Source organism: Sinocyclocheilus anshuiensis, unplaced genomic scaffold, assembly GCF_001515605.1.
Source record: "Sinocyclocheilus anshuiensis isolate Anshui unplaced genomic scaffold, SAMN03320099.WGS_v1.1 scaffold537, whole genome shotgun sequence".
Classification (NCBI taxonomy): domain Eukaryota; kingdom Metazoa; phylum Chordata; class Actinopteri; order Cypriniformes; family Cyprinidae; genus Sinocyclocheilus; species Sinocyclocheilus anshuiensis.
Window position 1 is genome coordinate 468,924 of NW_015539854.1, and position 20,042 is coordinate 488,965.

General features: G+C 38.2%; 3 protein-coding genes across 3 annotated transcripts in view; all 3 read right to left on the minus strand.

Moving 5' to 3' along the window:
* Positions 1 to 345: 345 nt before the first annotated feature.
* Positions 346 to 2,341, minus strand: ndufa4b (NDUFA4 mitochondrial complex associated b). Its single transcript, XM_016481139.1, has 4 exons — positions 2,283 to 2,341; positions 1,025 to 1,113; positions 871 to 931; positions 346 to 688 (listed from the first exon to the last, which is right to left on the minus strand). The coding sequence occupies exons 1-4, from the start codon at positions 2,322 to 2,324 to the stop codon at positions 632 to 634; spliced, it is 249 nt and encodes an 82-aa protein (XP_016336625.1). The 5' UTR covers positions 2,325 to 2,341; the 3' UTR covers positions 346 to 631.
* Positions 2,342 to 2,963: 622 nt separating this feature from the next.
* LOC107684758 (protein FAM117A-like) lies at positions 2,964 to 11,895 on the minus strand. Its single transcript, XM_016481115.1, has 8 exons — positions 11,554 to 11,895; positions 10,459 to 10,598; positions 9,642 to 9,761; positions 9,358 to 9,444; positions 5,446 to 5,574; positions 5,181 to 5,331; positions 4,081 to 4,201; positions 2,964 to 3,949 (listed from the first exon to the last, which is right to left on the minus strand). The coding sequence occupies exons 1-8, from the start codon at positions 11,708 to 11,710 to the stop codon at positions 3,775 to 3,777; spliced, it is 1,080 nt and encodes a 359-aa protein (XP_016336601.1). The 5' UTR covers positions 11,711 to 11,895; the 3' UTR covers positions 2,964 to 3,774.
* Positions 11,896 to 14,217: 2,322 nt separating this feature from the next.
* Positions 14,218 to 20,042, minus strand: part of LOC107684757 (RUN domain-containing protein 3A-like) — a 21,317-nt gene continuing 15,492 nt past the window's right edge. The window contains exon 12 of the mRNA XM_016481114.1: positions 14,218 to 15,496. Within this exon, the coding sequence (XP_016336600.1) occupies positions 15,354 to 15,496 (143 nt within the window). The 3' untranslated portion in view covers positions 14,218 to 15,353. The remainder of the gene's footprint in view (positions 15,497 to 20,042) is intronic.

Consider the following 20,042-nt stretch of genomic DNA (forward strand, 5'->3'; position numbering starts at 1 on the left):
TGAGCAGTCTGTAATGATACAATATAATTTCTCCAATAAAAACTTAGCTCTTGTAATAATCGCCTTCTACTTCGTTCTACTGTAACTGTCAATTTTCCACACAGCTTACTATGGCTGTCATCTGAGAATTTTTGCAGATGACATGACTCAGAACTGTATACTTAAAGTCTGCAGTATAAGTTGTGAAAAGGAAGGAAGTTAGCACAGTTCCCTGTGGGGCCCCGATGTTACTTAGGAGACTTATATATACTTATATATTCCTGAAGTATTTTTCCCATAGGGGATTTTTAAAAGTCTTCCATAAAATCATCTAACTGGACGCTTCACACACACAAAACACTTCTATTATTGCTGTCTGTCATGTTTATTTGGATAACAGTAAGATCAGCACAGATGATATTGATACAGGTTTGATGATGCAATTTCCCTTGATGTTTCAGTATTTGTATCTGTACAAAATATTGTTCCTGTCAAGACATTTAGATCATACAGCTTGTGTATGTGCTCCCTTTCAGTTTCTTTAATAATTTAAAATGGAGATTCACATTCACAGATAAGATCAGGTATCTGATGACGTGTTAGGCTTGAAAGTGCAGCGTTTAACACACCCAGCTGATTCACTGGGCTCTGCTCAGAAGTCAGGCCTGTCCTTCTTCAGTTTAGAGTAGTCCATGTTGACAGTGAAGAGCTGTGGGAAATAGGTTATGGGTTAAATTATATTATTACATATTATTACACTAACAAAATGTACCAAATGGGACTTTTTGTAAGGTTATTATAGGCTTAACAGACTATATTAGCTAAACATAGATGGACATACAAAGATGGACACAGGAATGGCCAAAAAGTCTACATGAATGTTGTTTTCACCTTGTACTGGTCATTTGGCCCCAGTTTGTTCCAAGGCTCTGGGTTGTTCTTGCGATCCCATCTGTTGACAGATTTCAGTCAGTCATATACTCTGAATTATATTGGAATCTAAAGATTTTTGCCTGTTTGATAATGTAATGAAAAGGGTTCTCACGAGCAGTCAGGGTTCTTTAGCGCAAGGCGGCCCAGGTAAAGTATAGACATGGCCGCTCCACCACCGATGAAGATGAAGAGAGGAATCAACTTCAAAGAGACGCAGAATTATACATAAATGGCTAAACAATGACAAAAAAGCTGAAAAACCAATAACCTCCCTGTTATGCAGTCCATAAAATAAAAGACTTAAATATATCTTAGGGGTCAAACCTGTTATCATCATATTTGTTAATTCAGTTAAATAGTATTCAATAAAAATCATATAGGCCTATTCATGTTTACAAATATCAGCATTCAATTCTCTTCCTAAAAAGCTTTTAATATCAAATTAAACTGTAAGAGACTCAAAAGTTTTGTGATTTAGCTTGAGATATAGGCCTACATATATACATACATACACATACATGAATGTTTTGTTTTTTTTTAAGAATCACTTTATCAAACGGAAAAGGTGTTTCCAAGAATGACCCCTTTAATGCTGTCTATGTAGGCAGTTCACTAGGTTTTGAGGGAAATAACAACGGTTTTTATGTTGATTCCGATCATCTACAAGCGGAAAGCTAATTTCTTTGATATTTAGAGTATATTACAAATCCAGTACTACTGCAGCTGCGTATTAGACACTGTACAACACAGTAGCCTATGTATGAAAATGTTGTCCGATTAAACACAGGGCTTTTTCAAAATAACGTAGGCTACATAAATGTCCGAATTCCTTCGCATACCTAGCCTACTATGAATATGTTCTACACTATTTTAGGTTTTAAGTCTTGTAAATCTCGATAGAAAGCTGTTATGGTAAATGAGTTAAAAGAGGCACAATTGATTTCACCTCAATGTCCTTGACAGCTGCTGAACACTACACTGCAACACAGCCATATATAACAGATAACCTACAGCCGGCATACGTGCTCAGCCAGTTGTCATATGGTGAAATCACGTACACAATGTATAGACTGAAAACCATTTGATCAATGCCAATATCCTCACCATATCACAGAATGACCGGAATATCTCATCGTGAATGAAATAACATGAAATCCATGTTTAGCCTACTCCCCACTGCGGCCATTCAATATACTGTTTGCCTTTTAAATCAAACATATTTGTATTAAATATACCCCTCAAGCAGCGGATGAGGATGTATTTACGACACAGCCAACGCCTGAAACTATTCGGAGGCATAATTTGATAATGAATGAACCATCATTATTAACAGACAGAAGCATCAGCAAGAAAAGATCTGAAATACTTACAGCCGGGTGGCTTTTCACTTGTTTCAGTATGGCACTCAGCATGTCAAACTCCCGAAATATATATATATATAGAGAGAGAGAGAGAGAGAGAGAGAGAGAGAGAACAGGATTAATGAGAGATCTGATGGTGTTCGGACGCTCTGCTGTGTGTTTCTGGAGCGGAGTGTAAAGGGATGCCTGACACTAATGCGCTGTGGAAGGACAGAGCGACAGAGGACGTCCGCGGGTAACACTATTGAAATAGCCTACTCTTGTGGCCAAACCAAAATAAACCATCAGTGTTGGTGAACTGCTGGTGGTATATATAACTAAATGATTTAGTAAAATGCTCTGGGATATGTGTAGTTTAATTTGAATCATCTGTTATCCGAAATTATTTTTAGGAAGTTCAATTGTTTTAAAACTAGTGCTGGGCAATGATTAATAAATTATATCTTGTCATGTAATGAAAATTGGAGCAGCAGGTATGAAACTGAACATTTGATATAACTGATTTAAAAAAAACAAAAACATCTCGTTTGCTGCATATACTAGGCTATAAATCACATTACTTGATCACATGAGATTAGCACTTAATTTTCTTTTCATAATCATGACCGTCAAAATCACAGTAGACTATGCTGTTTCTCATAATATCACCCACTTGGAATTTAGTAAGACAGAACAGACATTCAGTCATGCTCGATTCTACTTTATTGGTGTCAAAACATACTAGAATTTAAGTGATCTATAGAAAGAAAAGAATAAAACAATATGTATGTAGTATCCCCAAGTACTTTCCAACGGGAAGGCAAGTAGTCCAAACTAACTCATTTGAACATAAAGCATTTCAACCAAAGCTTAAAATAACAACAAACATCATGTGCGCAATGAACGTATTGAATAAAGAAATATTTTAAAGTCAGATAATGTCACCATTTACATTCTATAGCTTATCTTTAGCAAAAAAGAAAAAATGTGCAAACTGTACAGACTTGCTAACTAATCTTACATTCATGTACAGATTAATCTATACAAATATAAAAACATTCATATGTTCAAGTTATACAATGTAAACATTAATTAGACAAAAAAAAAAAAAAACACTACTTTTGAAAAAAAATAAAAAGGGTGAATGTAAATGTACCATTAAAGCATGACTGTGACATTCACCTCAAATCCAAGAACATGAATATACAGTACCTACTGAAATGGTCTATGACTGAAATATTCCACCCACATACTTTCTTCAATAAACTTTTCAATAATCAAAACAAAATATAACTAAAGTACATATATTAAAAAAATAATACATTTGCCATTTCTTTGAAGTAGGTGGTAAAATACAGATCTAAAATACAATCATTGCCTAATAGTACCATTCAGTACCATCTGGTATTCTCTTATTACGATTAGCAAAATTCAACATTAAACACCAAAGAACTGATTGTTTTTAAAGAATCTCTCTCACGCAGATGCTGATTTCACTGGTTTTTCTTTTCTTACTAACTCATCACTGTCCCACCCAACAGGACCCTGGAGAAACTGAGAGGCTGCAGATCAGGAAGTCCACTGGAGGTAGGAGGGGCTTCGGGAGATTGACAGGGCAGAAGGCTGAGCCTGTGTGTGTGGTGAAGTTCACTTTGTTGGGGTCAGGACAGGAGGACACGTGATCCAAACATGGAAGGCTGAATTAGAGGATTGGGGGGGGGGGGATGACAGAAGATGCACAATGTCAATATTGAGTTAACCACTTAGATTGAGAATAGCTTTATAAATGTACATAACCACATAGCAACACTCTGGTATGCCTACTTACACGTTCTCTTCACACACTCGGATTCTTTCACAACCTTCTGGTGGATCTCTCTGAAAGCAGTAGCTGTTATTGGGCTGTGGTGATGAGGACACCATCACAATACACGAGTTGACCTCTTCAACTGAGGACAGAGCATTATCACAGTCAGTTCAAATTAAAGATACATAGGAAGGTATCCAGATTTATGAAATGGAAACCCAGGACATGTACTAGTTCAGCAGTCAAAATATACTTGAAATCTCACTTGATAATTGATGACAATTACATCTTTTTAACTTTTCAAATGTTGTTTTCAAATGCTTTTTTAAAAATGGATTATTATTTTGCAGTTTAAGATCATTTTGAGCATAAAGTATGTGCTTTCTGCAAACTGAATTGTTGCTAATGGACCATTTTCATATATCTGAGATTCTCAGTATAGTATTATAAATGTATGTAACATTTTTAGAAAACAAAATCTATTGGTAGATTTACAATGTTAATAATGGTGGAAATGCCTCATCGCAGTATGTGAAAATGGTCCTTTTCTTTCTTTTTCTTTTTTTTATTTATTCATATCGGGGTGTACTTTCACCTATGTGATATAGCTAAAGGGATAGTTCACCCAAAAATGTTGTCATCATTTATTCACCATTAAGTTGCTCAAACATCTTCAAACATGTTTCTGAGTTTCTTTCTTCTGTTGAACACAAAAGAAGATATTCTGAAGAACGTTGGTAACCAAACAGTTGCTGGTAGCCATTGACTTCCATAGTATGGGGAAAAAAATCCCATGTAAGTCAGTGGCCTGGTTACCAGTGTAGTCAGTGTACTGCTCTGGTAATCAGTGTAGAATGCAGCTCTCTGTTGGTGAAAATAATCACTACAAGATTGCTCTGGTAACCATCAGGGTATGCTGGTCAGGAATTTTTGCAGGGTATTTAAAGGGTGTTTTGAATGTGCTGAAAAAAACGGTACATTTCCAGGCACAGGACATCAAAAACCAAACTGTGTCCAGAAAATGTGGACGTCTGGTCACCCTAATATATTGTTAAGTTTTTGACAGGAATAATATGGTGGTGACATATCAGCAAGAGTTAAAAGAAAAAAAAGAGACCTACCAGTTTCGAGTTCTAGAGGGCGCTGTGGAGAGCAAGATGTGGATGAGGAAGAAGAAGAGTGAGAAGCTACACAAGAAGACCCAATCTGAAATCCACTCTTGGAGCTCAGGTGAGGAACAGGAGCCCTGTGGCCATCAGGAACCTCATATAGCTTAAAAAAAAAACAGTTACATGAAGGTTTTCCAGTCATGCAAGTTTCAATATGCAACTTTGCATGATATCAGCCTTCACAATCAGTTAAAATGGTAAAAAGTGTTAGACATACTCCACAGTGGTGAACTGATGAGTGATGTGTGAAGACTTTCTCCAGCTCCTGATCTAGTCTCTCTTCACTTCGACGCAGACGTGATGGCAGTCGAGTCAATGACGCAGATGGGATTAATAGAGCAGGGGACTGAGAAGAGAAGAAACACAAACATATTGGTATTAGTATTATTACAAGGGCTTTTTATTCTTATCTAATAATATTTTCTATCCTCAGTTATTCCCAGATTTTGTTTTTACTTGAAGGCCCTCCAACGCAATTCCAAACAGAAACTGTGAGTATTTAAATATTTAATTCATTAACAATGACTCAATGGTGATGAGAAAAAAAATGTATATTAATAATAATTTTTTTAAATACTAGTGTTTTGCTTAGCCTCCTTAGTGGGCCCTGGCTCCCGGGTTGAGAGCCACCGCTCTAACACTAAACATATCCATCCAAGAAACCTTTTGGTATTTTCACAAATACATCTATATTTGCGTTCATCTTTTTTTTGTATGTTTTTTTAGTTGTTTTAATTGCAAGGGCATTTAGGATTTTAGGTTTCCTATGTTTCCGACCTAAAATCAGGGCTTGACATGAACACCCGCCAACCTGCCAAATGCGGGTGGATTTCAGCAATGGCGGGTAATATGGTCACTCCCACTAGCCACTTTGGCGGGTTGAATTTTATATAACATAGCTCAACATTAATGCTTGTATGAGACAAGTGGATTTTTTGAATGGGCGAGTGAAAGAGAATTTTACTTGCCCGACCGGACAACTGATGTGATTAAAACAACTAATTAGGGATGCACTGAAATTTGGGAGAGAATGCTTCTGATTTTATTACATTCGGTGCAAACGGCAATCGATAATGGATAATCAACAAGGTCAACCTAATCAACTAGGTAATCAACTAGTAACAAGGTCGGGCCAGTTGAGGCTCACGCAGTCTGTATGTGAAACGATCTCGTTGAGAAATCAAAACAAATGAACACAACTGCACACAGAAGAAACATACTGCGGTAAAAATGTAACTTAGTTTTTATATTTATAGCATATAGCCTAATTAAGCAACATGACACGACCAAGAGAGTTAAGTTTTCCTTGAAAACCACGATTGCAAATTTGACATTGATTTTTATACAAGAGTTCAAACAAGTAGTTAATATATATATAATATATATTGTCAATGTTTACATTTTTTGCTCGATTTGGTTAACGAAAATAGTTCCAAACATCAAAGTAGAACAGTCGCACATCTCTGAGCAAAACAGCAGTGTTTCGTTACTGAATGATTTGCGTTTTTGAATTACTCATTTGAGTCAATGATTCAGTGGTCCATTCATAAAGACAGGGGGCCGGTTGCATAAAAGGTTTAGACTAGTCTTAAAAGTTAGTCATCTAATTTTGTTCTTTAAAGGGTTAGTTCACCCACAAATGAAAATTCTGTCATTAAAGGTGCAATAGGTGATTGTCTTCAGAAATTTTTTTTGTTATGCTGGTTGAAAGGCTCGGTCCAAGTGTTTTAATATGCTTTCCTACCTGTCTGTCGACGTATGTATTAGCATACCTCTGCGCACCCGGTTCGCACAGACAGGATACGTCATCAGCACGTTTACGCACGCTGTGCAGACTGCAGACAGAGCGAGCGTGTGGCGGCGCTGGCGCTGACCCAGATCCGGCGTGATGATGTCATTACGCCGGATCTGGGTTAGCGCCGCCATACGCTCGAACCACAAACACACACACTTTAAAAGCATGCAATACATTTTAAAAATGCTAATTATGAAAATTAGCACATATCATATATTACACTTCATTTCATGCTAACACTTTAAGACAATGTTAGCATTAGATGAAAACTAAAGAAATACACAAAAAGACGTTTTTTAAAAATATTTTCAATTCATGCTGGATGGTCTGATTAAATTATCTCCCAAGCCAGGCATTCATTTATATATTTAACAAAATTACACAAAAAGGAAGAGCTTTATCAACATACTGTAAAAAACAGCCCATCACAGGCACACAAAACTGAAACTGACACAATCACGAAAATGAACCAGTGTGCAGCAAAATGGCATTACAGCCTCAAACAAAACTCTTGAATAGATATATATCTCAAAGTCTATATGGTATGAACCTTGAAAATTCTCCAGTGTGTACCTGAGTGGGTCCAGTCTATGCTGTTGAATTATAAACGCCCTGGATATGAATAAAGGATGTTACAAACACTGGTAAATATAGCCAAAAAGGGATATTTATCGCACATTTCATGGACAGCGAGTACTGCAGTATGCTGTACTCTTATACATGGGACTAGTGTTGTCAAAAGACCCGGTATTTCGGTACCAAGTCGGTACTAAAAAAATGAAAACGTTAGTTTGTTATTTTCTGAAAAGTTATATTTTAGCTGGTGTCAATGATCTAATGTTGCATTTGGTCAGACTCAGCCCATTGCTTTACTTCAGTATATTATATTTTCCTTTTACAGCTGCAGACTGAGGAAGATCCTGAAACACACCAGCAAACCCTAAAACAGACAACAGTTTACAGATGTTTTTCAGTGGCAGCAGAACTATGACTAAACTTTTGGGTGAAACTTGTTTACGTTTTTCATACTTTTATTACTTGTGGGAAAACTTGAAACACTTTTAAATAAGTATAAAGAATGGTATTGGTTTTGTACATTTAATTTTTGTTTAACGTTATTAATAAAAATGTTGTTCAATTAGCATGTTTTTGTGTTTTGCTTTGGTACCGAAATTGGTACCGAGAACCGTGGATTTTCACTGGTATCGGTACCGAATACTGAAATTTTGGTACCGTGACAACACTACATGGGACTAATAAAACTTTGAAGTTTGCTTAAATACCAAATTTACAGTATATATCTGATAAAGTGTGTGATGTTGTAGATTGTTGGTCTATAATTTGGTGCAACAGTATGTTGTAATGCATAAAAACTAACAAAAACAACAGGCATAACAAAATACCATTATATCTACCTAAAACTAAACTGAAATTAAAAACCATAATACACAATGAAATAAGATCAAGCAACTGTAATAAAACTGTGAAACTATAATAACCGTAGGAAGTGTTTGCAGCTGGCCAGCATGTGTTTAAAGCAGAAGAGTTTTTGATACAAGCACTCTTCCTGTTACTTTTTGCAATCCTCCACACTTCCTCTAACATTTGTGTACGTGTGTCAGAATATGTCACTTTAGTGCACTTGAAGGCTTCACCCGCAGACCACCGAACTCATTTGAATTTTATGAGCGTCTAGAAGCTTTTGGTGCAACCAAGAATGTGCTTCCCTAAACTATAAGACAACCAGAATTATATTCTAATTTTACGATAATATGTTGCAGCATTTTGATACATGACATGCAATGACATAGGTTCCATGATAGTGCACTACAGTACTCTGAGGTGCAAATAGTATCTGCCACCATTTACACTTACGTAGCGCAAAATACATACTATTTTCATAGTGTAAAAAGCACCAATTGCTATTTGCACTTTCAGTGATGTTTGTAAGATTTTTTTTATGTCAAAGTACATTCTCTAAACCCAGTTTATTGTTCATTGATTACTATAAGTACACCATCCATGGGTTTATCTCCCCCAAATGATTGTTGTATAGATAAGAATATTCATAAGGACTTGATGAGTGTAAGGGGTGTTTGCAAATATGCTTTATTTTTTAAATTAAACTTGATTTTTGTAATTCTGCAAGCGATGCTAGTAGTGCATACATGGCATACTTTTTACAGCATACTCTTTAATTAAATTTGACCACAATTTCAAATAGCTCCGTTTGATCTGTTTAGGTTGAAAAAGGAAATGAGGATTGGGAATGAGGAACCAGGGAGCATAGAAGTGTTTGAAAAAGAGACTGACACTATGTGTGTATATTAGTACCTGATGTTGGTTGTGCAGTTTCTCTTGTTTGCCAACCAGAACGCCTGACCTTTTCTTCTGTTGTAGTTGTTGTTTCAGCTTGAAAATCTTAGAATCATAAAGAGTAAGGATAGAAAAGAGAAAAGAAACCGCAGACGTTTTTTTTCTTCCCCACATACATTATAGAGATGCATGTAGTGCGATGTAGATATATTAAATCTTACATGACTCACAGCACATACAACCACATATAAACTATAGTTTCATGCAATTTTAAATTTTATTTATTGTGCAATGAGACTTACAGCTGAATCTGCACACACGTCACTTCCATCCTGGAGACGTTCTGAATTTCCCCATGATGCCGAACGTTTGTGAAATCCAACAGCTGTTGTTTCAGCTCCAGCTAACCATGTGCGTGGTGTCTTTTACAAAAATATCAACACTATAATCACATAAAACTACATTTTAAGACTCTTGTTCAGAACATTGTCATCTGTTCCTCATGACTTTGGAATATTGCACTAGTCATATGGACTACTTTCATGGTGCATTTTTATCTTGTTTTTAAAGTCGGCATGAAATTAAAATTCATCCCATTTGGTTACATCCTTGTTTTACTCACAAGGTTGACAGAATTTTTTAGTGAACTAGTACAACTAGACATTTTGCTATTAACCAGCTACAAGTGCAAATAAAACAATTTTTAGGGAGACTAAAATATAAGGCAATTTCACAAGTAAAACTAAAACATTATTAAGTCATTATATGAAATAAAGATTATATGATTCATATATGATTATATGAAAGAAAGCGAAATTTTGGCTTAGGTAATGAGGAACAGAAAACATATTTAAAAAGTGAGAAAAGCTGATGCACCCACTTCCCTTCACATCTGAGCTGAGGGTTAAAGTTCATTAGGATTGCAGTAAATCATAGGATGTGATGAGCAAACCATGGTACAATGATGGTGTCTGAGAGTACCACAGACTTTTGGTAATATACATACCATGGTACTGCATGGCCCTGTTTACACTGATATTAACATCTGTCCTGGGTGAGTCAGCTGAACTAAACTGGTAATATGGGCTAGAATTTATTATGGATCTTGCATCCTTTCACCTGTGTGGATTTGTCTTCCCTGCCGTGTCTGTCGTCCTCTTTGGGCCATTGGCCTTGCAAGTACGGCCACACAATCGCATCCAGAGATACTGTGCGCTGGATGGGAGTCTGCAAACGCCACTCTGCTTTGGTCCTTTCACCTGAGGAAACAAGAAAGCTTGAAAACACCTGAAATCAAAGTGGTTACAGTAAACTGCATTGACAGAAAGCCAGTGCTCAATTCTTCATATACTTTAATGAGGAAACAAACTACTAAGAGACAACTTTTTAAATAATTGTTTGTAGTGTCAAATTTATGAAATACATTTCAATATCATCTTTTGTTTTCAACCTTTCTATTCACTGGTCCAGACCATAAAATGCTTCTAATTATTATTTATATGAATTAGATCATATGAATACCAATTTGAGCTGTAAAGATTAACATGATTTGATGATATATTAGTATTTAGATGGTCTGATATGAACTAAACCAGATGATCATGTCTTCTAGCATGATTTGGGATGTTTCAAAGAACATCTTGTGCTTCAATGGATGCAAGAACGTGTGACCTTTAGTACAAAGGAGTTCACATGATCAGTGTCACAAATTGTATTATTTGATTACTGAAATATTTCTTCTTCATTCTTCTCCGTATGTCATAAACATTCTTGGTTCCATAAATCATTTTGTATTAAAACAGCATCTTTATTTCCTGCTTTAGAATCCCAGATTTTTAATGTAGTCCCCACGGTATATGGGACATACAGTATGCCAATGAAACCATTCATCTTACAAGCTTAACTTAATCGTTTAAAGTAAATATACAGCCACTGTTTATAATTAAAATATTAATGATGATGAAGGTGATGATGAAGATGTGTTGCTTGCTATGCACCAATAAAGTCTGGAAGAAAACTGAATATAGATTAAATGCACATACATTTTAAGGTTAATGAAATAATGGATGTGTTTAGACCGTTATAGCACATGAAGAAACAAATTAAAGTACTAATGCAGTTGCAAACATTCACATAACATTTCCTGTTGATCTTCAAGAAAGACATCCAGTGGCTCAGATCATGATAGTTACTGATGTGTGTAATATACTTCACCTGGAGTGATATTTGTGACGGAAGCTGGTTTGTGCAGCGTGAAGGGAACAGTAGCTTTGAGAGGCTGGAGACCTGATCCGCTCCTGGACATCTTCATCTCTCCACAAACACTGACTCTGGCGTCGTGAGCGGTTTTTGTCCGTTTCCAACTGTCCATTTCCAGCTATCTATCCATTCTAAATGTTTCTCATCTAGTTTCTTAGCTAGACCGATAACTAGAAGATATACTTATTTCATCGCATTCAAGTAGTAAACGATTATAAAAGTTAAGAGAGCTGCTTGCTGCTCAACACCGAGTAACACTGATCTCTATCTCAAAACTCTCTGCGTCGGATCTTTCATTCATTTTAGGAAGTGGGCGGATACCTTTAGAATTCACCTGTTGATTGGCTAAAAGAAATAGCTGCGTTAAGGTAATTGGGTAATAAGACATCAATCCAGAAATAGCGTAAACAAGTTTGGCTTCATCTCAAAAGAATTAAATGAACTGCTCATTTGCACGCACACACAAAATTCTAACTATTCTAATACTTTTAAGTATGCTAATACTTGGCCAACTCCCTAATAGTGTGTGCAGTCTGTTGTTCTAAGAAACCTCATGAAATCAAAACCGGAGTTGTGTGGCTTAGTCGCTTTCTTTTAGTTTTTAATGAATCTATGTACTGTAAGTGTACTCCCAAATTAGGAAAAGTTGAAATAATGCTATTGAAACTTGAATGTGTACAAGTGCAAATACAGTAGATGCTATAGTTAAGCTATGGTTGGCGTTCCGGGCCCCCTCTACCTTGTCAGGCCCTTGGAATCATCCTAACCTCACACCTCCTAAGTCCCCCGTTACGGTGCCCCTGCATACAATAATATAAAGAATCCAGGGTTAATTAATACTTAACCGTAAGTTAAGCAACATCTTTTACATATTTCATATAGATGTGGTACTGTATTTCATATCTATGTACAGTATAGATGTGGTATTTCTTCCACGGGTGTAACAGTCACGTCCCTGTGGGTGTCTTCAGCATGTATTGTTGGAGATAAACTTCCATCAGTGGTAGTTTGCGTAAGGTGGAGTTTGTGTGAGATAACACCTTCTGAATTTGTAAATTGTTATCTTAAGTCATTTCAGCAGAAGAGCTGTTTTGTGGTCAGTGTTCTGAAACTTATATTTGTCATTTGTTTGTTTGAAAAGTACTCTTGTATTGACATTTTGTTATCTATGGTTTACATATACTGTGTTTGCTTTTTTCATGGTTTGGGGTTGCAGAGAGTTCTAGGAATAGAAATAATTGACCATTCAAAGAATGTTTTTGAAACTTTGATATAGAGTGATATAAAGTGATCCAAGAATGCTTTTTTTGTTGTTGGTGTATTTCATTTTGAGTTTCACTTGAGGAAAATATCCTTTCTTTGACCCCATCCACATCCGACAGGAAGGGCTTTTCTTTTGCCCTTTGTCTTTTGGAAACCTATCTTTTAGAATTTAGTCAGTTTGAAGATCAAAAGTCATTATTTAGCTTCATTCTGCTGCATGCTGTGAAATCAATCAATGGTCCCATCTTTTTAGCAAGCATATTTTGAGCTACTGGTCCCCATTTTGCATTTAGACACCTCTGTTAGGTTCTTTTTACTGCAGCAGTCCAAAGTGAACAAATGATGCTGACCTTTGACCCATAATTGACACTTGTTCTTTGCTTGACCCCTGGATCGTGATGACCTTAAATTCAAGTCAATTTGTAATGAGTTCCACAGTGACATCTGGAGGAGGCACAAGTTTGAAATATATTAGAATCATGCGTTCAGTCCACATGAGACTACAAAACGTTATGCAGTTATGTGAGATTTTATATCATGGGCTCCTTTGACTTCTTTTGACTTTTGACATCAAATGGTTAGATGAAGAACACTGATAATGGTTTATATTAAGAGGGTGTTTACACAACACCATTTTGAACTAAAAACAACAACAACAACAAATTGTTTTGGCCATTCATTTACACGACAACGGCCCTTTGGGGGCCTGAAAACGAAAACTTTGTTTTAAAGTGCAAGTGCAAAAACGAGTTTTAAAGTGTACGTTTTTGAAAATGTTCCCATTATCGTCTATGTGATAACAACAAAAACCCAAATAGGGGTTATGCGCAACAGACTTCCGTATTCTGTTAACCGGGTCTCGTCGCTTCCGGTTCAAGCGTTTTGCATATGCTTAGTTAAATATGAAGCAGTTTTACTTAAGATGCCTTCAAAATAGATACCAATGATGATCACGTAGCAAAACGGTGCACACCGGTTTGAGCTTGAACTTGCCCGTTTTCTGGGTTTGGTCAGGTGATGTTCGACATATACCCTATTGGCCTATGCCCATTACATGTTTCTGCACAAAGTGACATCGCCATCTACTGGCCTGGTAGGCATAGTGCATAAGCTACAGTTAACCAAATTGATTTGCCTTATCATATAAAATAAAATAATATTTTAAAAGACACTCTAAAAATGGCACTGAAGCTGTTTTTTCATGTTTGTTTGAGGGAACTACACAGGTTTTTAAGCATTTGAATCAAGCATTTGTCAAGTTACAGTCCTGAAAAAAAGGAAAGATGGGGCTGTTCAACGGAACAGAAGAGACAAACAATAAAGACACAGCGAACAAATATGACTCAATGGAAAACATTAGGACAAAAAAGGCAGTTTTATTGCGATTTTAAGTGACAAACAGCATAGTCTCCAATGGCTTTTAAAACAAAGAAAAAATGTGCAATGAATTAAACTAATTTAACGCTAATTGAGGGTGAAGAGATGTCTAACACAACACACACATTCTCAAACAAGTAGACTTTCAATTACACTGACAATGGAGGGAGGAAATCTAGCTTATCAGTTTTATATGATGCCAATGCGATTAAAATCAATGCAAGGTTTCAAATCTGCTGCTAATATACTGAAAATGACAGTGGCCCACACATTGCAGACATATTGTAATGATGCAACAACAGATGCCAAATAGATGTCAAACATACAGTACAATACCACAGTATGCAGATATACACTGGTCCATTTGTTTACTTCACTCACTGTCAGTCATTCAGCAATATTATACTGCCATCATGTGCAGAGCGATCCCATCTTCAGACTTACTTCAAGAGGCAAGAAAAGAGGAATAAGGCAGCTATTCCAGAAATGTCTTTCATTTTATTACCACTGTAATTGTACAGCAGACTTAAAGACATACACATCTTTTTAGTTCTTGCATGATGTTTGGCAGAGGAGGGATGTTTAGATTGAAATGTGAGAATTAAAAAAAACAAGTGATGATAATGTCAAAATACTAATTATTGTAACTATAATATGCTTTCTTTCACACATTTTCATGGTTAATTTCTGGCTGTATGTGTCTGACCGGTTTTGTTTATACGTGTTCTGTAAGTATGCATGTTCCCATAAGAGATTTTAAAGGGCAACAGAATGTGGGAAAGCTGTGTTGGGCTTTGACACATGAAGTTGTAGTGAAAACTGGTTTCAGGTCTCAAGTCTGTCAGTGCATACCTTCACTGGATATCACAACAAGTCAGGAGAAAGGTTTTAACAGCAAAGACATTCAGAGATATCCGCATCTGAAAAGCTCTGACGGTAAATCTGTGAGAAAATACCTCTTGTCATAACTACAGAGATCTAGCTATATCTTATCAATGATACTTTCATGAGGATTAGTGTAACAGGTATTACACAGGCTGTAGCCGAGCCATAGTATCTTTGGATGTCTTAGCTGACTGTGCAGTTTTTCTCTGCTTGGTCTCACTTGGTGGTCCCTAGCTGGGGGTTAGAGCAGGACTGGGCTCTGCGCTGATGTTTACCAGGCACTCTGTCGACCTCAGGCTTGGCAGGGACTTACAGCTGGGTAAAGAGGACAGAGAACCACACAGACCTAACATAGAGGGAGTGCAGTCTTTTTCTGAAATGAAAATGGAAGAAATAGGGATTATTGTTAAACACCAATAATAGCTTTTCCTGCTGGGAAAAAAAATGACAAAATCAAAGGGATAGTTAAAAAAGAAAAAGAAAACATCATTTACACTCCCTCATGTCTTTCTTTTGCAGAACACAAAAGAAGATCTTTTGAAAAATGTTGGTAAGCAGATTATTTTGGTTAACACTGACCTCCATCATATGGACTAAAAAAATATATAATCTGTTATGTTTCACAGAGAAAAGAAACTCGAACAGGTCTGAAATGACGTGCATGGCACATAAGTTAATGGCAAAATATTAGTAAATTAAGCATTTTCTTTTTTTTTTGGTGAACTATCCCTTTAAAGTCCACATGAAACAGAAGCTGCAATTATCTTTTCTCTAATGCTATGTATGTAAGAATGAAATGGCTGTGGTTTTGTCCATTGGGAATTGATTGGATCATTGGTGTGTTGTCATTTACTAATTGCTGCTGTGAGTGGCAGATTGCTGGGGAGGGATTATAGTCCAGCCCTCACACCAGTGTACCAGTGTCATCAGAGAGGAGAAGAGGACTGACTGCCTCTACAATTGCATACTTCCCTAATATACGGTAGCTGAAAAATATTTAAAAAGAGTACGCTCTCAGAAAATAACTAACAAAAGCTGCCACTGTGCCAGTGCCTTTACAAAAAGTACTAATATGTACACTGTAACTTAGTACAAATATGTACCTTTAAGGTACTAAAATGCACCCTTCAGGGAGTATACAACGGTGTACCTTTTGAAAGGGTACTGGGTAACATTTTATTTTGAGGTGTCTTTGTTACACGTTACATGTACTTACTATTATAATAACAATAAATTATGCATAATTACATGCAACTAACCCTAAACCAAACCCTAATCCTATTAATATAATTAATCCTATATAATTAATATTACTCAGTACTTAAATGTGCAATTACACTGTAACAAGGACACCTTAAAATAAAGTGTACCTGGATACTGTCCCAGTGACAGCTTCTGTACCTTTTTTTTTCTGAGAGTGTAGTCTGAATTCATAAAGGCAAAAAGTACCAGGATGATTACTACTTCCAGCGAGATTCTGAACTGTACATCTGATGGAAACGATGCAACTGACACCCATGACAATGACAACATAGTGAATGTAGTTCGGATTACATTCATACTACACACAATCATACCATATTGAACATACTTTTTTAGAAGTCGTGAGGTATTTATTTAAAAGAGGATCCTACTCAGAGATTATGCAATTTCAGACACAGCCGAGATGTTTGTTGGAGGTGGAAAGATTATGAGTGCACATGAACTCACAAAAAACAGTGAAGTGCAATGTTAAATGTTAAATATACATATATATATATATATATATATATATGGGTCAAAGACGAAAAAGGGTTTAAGCATAAAAACAATAAGTGTACTACTGCTTTAAACTGTTGTTGTTTTTCCCAAAAATAAAAATCATACATTTTCCCTGATTTACAGAAGAGACCCACTAAAATGTCATTCAGTGTAACAATCTTGTCAGGCATATTTACAACAAAAATCAATTTATGACATTATTATGACTTATTACTTTCACCCCAAATACTAATTGGTTGTAATTTTACATTTAAAAAATTTGCCACTAATCCTAGGTTTTGCCCATTTGTCAGTAAGAATTTTTACTCATTTAAAACACAATCAAATTTAATATGCTCACATATATATATATATATATATATATATATATATATATATATTTATTAGTGCTGTCAAACGATTAATCGCATCCAAAATAAAAGTTTTTGTTCACATAATATATGTGTCACGGTTGCCTTCTGTGGCGAAACAAAGAACGAGGAGACGTGGGATAAACTCAAAGTAAATGTCTTTAATCATCCAAGACGTTGTAAAACATGGCAGGCAGGGACACACAGGAAACACAACATCGACGTTCAATACCGGACAAACTCAGATAACACAGACAGGAACTTAAGTACTGTAATTAAGTAATTGACAAGACACACCTGGGAACAATCTACAATCAAACACACTGGAAAACCAAATGAACATAACGAACTATAATGAGGACAGGAAACAGAAACAGGAGGCAGGAACAGAGGGAAAACAAAACAAAAACAGTCACTCGAGTACGAGAGCGATACCGGCTCTATATCAGCATGGCTGTGATTAGGCCAGAGATTGCCGGAGGCAATCACAGCCGCTGAGTACGAGAGTGATATTGCGTTTATACAACAGTTTGACGGAACATGTGTGTAATTAAACAAGAAACAACGGAGTGCCTAATAAAACCCTCTTTTGTGTGGAACTACTTCCTTCCGCCACGGATTCAAAGCTCAAGTTGACAGTTAAACATATGTCACTTAGAATTCGTATCAAGGGCATGTGCTGCTTCAGTTAGGCTATTAGTGAGAAATGATGAGGTTATAAGAGAGAAACAATGCGGCAAGACGTGCATCCAAATCAGAGAGAGAGAGACCGCGAAGCTAGACGTTTCTTCTTAAATTAACTAATGTACTCTACGATTAGCTCAGTGAATAATTAAAAAAAACATAGACCCCACACATATATTATGTAAACAAAAACTTATTTTGGATATGATTAATCGTGATTAGTCATTTGACAGCACTAATATATATATATATATATACAGTATATATACAGTGGGTACGGAAAGTATTCAGACCCCCTTAAATTTTTCACTCTTTGTTATATTGCAGCCATTTGCAGTCCTAGTCTGTTCAGTTTGTGTTTGTCAGGTCTACTCGTTCTCTACGTGTTTTGGCTCAAGCTCCTGTTGTGGATTATCTCCTGTGTTTCGTTATTAAAGACTTTTAAACGTTTCCTCGTGACTCCAGCATGTTCCCTCAGCAGCGTAACGTGACAGAAGACCTGACCAAAATAGTAACCTCCGTGTGTCTACCCTCCGTTTTGTTTCCCGTTTTTACCCAGTGTCTTTTTTTTCCGTTGTTCCCTCATGGAGGCCCTCCTTCGCCCGGAATATCTCCTCCTCCTGCTGGAGCAGGGGAAGAGATCGCTTGAGGACCATACTAGACTGTTCCAGCTGCTAGCTAACACCCCCAGCTACCCGGACGACGCGCTCTGTGCGTTCTACGATGCAAGTTTAAACACCACATGCAAAGCGCCGTCATCCGAAGATGGTCCTCGAGCGGATTTCACCGCGTTTGTGGAGTGGATTCTGCTAATTCCCGCCACGATCTACGAGCCAGTGCAATGCCGAGTGACTGAGCAGAGGATCGCCCCGGATGTAGAGCTCAACTCGTCAGACCAGGTGCGAGAGCCGGCGACAATGCTCGCCACGAGGGAGAAAGCCGCAGACGGTGTGAGCGCGGAGAGGAGCTCTGCCCCCTGCACCGCGGCTGCGGGTGAGCTGAGGGTGAGCTGAGCCCACCATCATTATGGTGCGAGCGCCGCGGGTCTGCCATCCTCCAGCGTCGCCTTGCCTGGAGAATCCCTCACCTCCTCCTCCAGCCTCCGAGGCCCGGACTCTGCCTCAGCCCGTAGACCCAGCGGCTCCACCTCGGCTCCTAGCTCCCTCACCTCTACCGTCACCCATCGATCCACCAGCTCCACCGGGCTCCCTTGTCCTTCCAGCTCCACCTTGGTCGGGCGTTGAACCGCCATCACCTCAGGACTACGCTCCTGGTCGGGCGTCGACCCGCCATCGCCTCAGGACTCCGGCTGCACCTCGTCGCTCCGTCCCACCGGCTCCGTTGGGCTCCTTCCTCCCTCCAGCTCCACCTTGGTCCACAGTCGCTCCGGCTCAGCCGCGGATCTCCGGATCTCCACCTCCGCCTTGGTTGCCAGAGCCCTCGGCTCCACCCTGGCCCCCCAGATCCTCGGCATCCCCCTGGCTCGTTGGCACTCCGTCTCTGCCTCGGGCTCCTCCACCACCTGCTCCGCCGCCGTTGGTCGGCCCCATGGAGTCGACGGCCATGGCTCCTCCATCCATCGGCTCCACCGTGGGTCGCCACCATGGCTGAGGCCTAGGTCCTGCTTGGCTCCTCCTGCTCTGGGCCCCTCCGGTCTCCTTCCTGGCTCCTCCCTCCTTCGTCGCCTCCCTGGTCTCTGTCTGCCGGCCCCCTCCTGGGTGTCCGTCCTCCTCCTGATTCTCCTCCCTAGCTCTCACCTATGCCTCCCTCTGTTGTTGCCTATGGTGCGAGGAAGCACCTTCCGGGAGGAGGCGAAATGTCAGGATTGGACCTGTTTTGTCATGTTTCAGTTCCTGTTTTGCCTTATTTGGTCATGTTCTTGTCCTCATTTAGTTTGATTATCTTCCATTGATGTCACCTTCCGTCCTCCTCCTGAGCCTCCTCCTTAGTTCCCACCCATTCCCCCGCTCCTCTGTTGTTCTACGGTGCAAGGACGCACCTTTCGGGAGGGGGCGTAATGTCAGGATCATAGACTGTCTGTGTCATGTTTTGCCCCTGTTTCTGTTCCCTTATTTGGTCATGTTCCTGTCCTCGTTTTGTTAATTAGTTTGATTAGTCATCCCA

Excerpts from the sequence above, each read along its gene's own strand:
- ndufa4b (XM_016481139.1), bottom strand. The coding sequence starts at position 2,324 with ATGCTGAGTGCCATACTGAAACAAGTGAAAAGCCACCCGGCT. Across the intron at positions 1,114-2,282 it reads AAGTGAAAAGCCACCCGGCT|TTGATTCCTCTCTTCATCTT; the intron begins GTAAGTATTTCA and ends GTCTCTTTGAAG. Across the intron at positions 932-1,024 it reads CTAAAGAACCCTGACTGCTC|ATGGGATCGCAAGAACAACC; the intron begins GTGAGAACCCTT and ends ATCTGTCAACAG.
- LOC107684758 (XM_016481115.1), bottom strand. The coding sequence starts at position 11,710 with ATGGACAGTTGGAAACGGACAAAAACCGCTCACGACGCCAGAGTCAGT. Across the intron at positions 9,445-9,641 it reads ACGTGTGTGCAGATTCAGCT|ATTTTCAAGCTGAAACAACA; the intron begins GTAAGTCTCATT and ends TATGATTCTAAG. Across the intron at positions 5,332-5,445 it reads CATCAGTTCACCACTGTGGA|CTATATGAGGTTCCTGATGG; the intron begins GTATGTCTAACA and ends TTTTTTTTTAAG.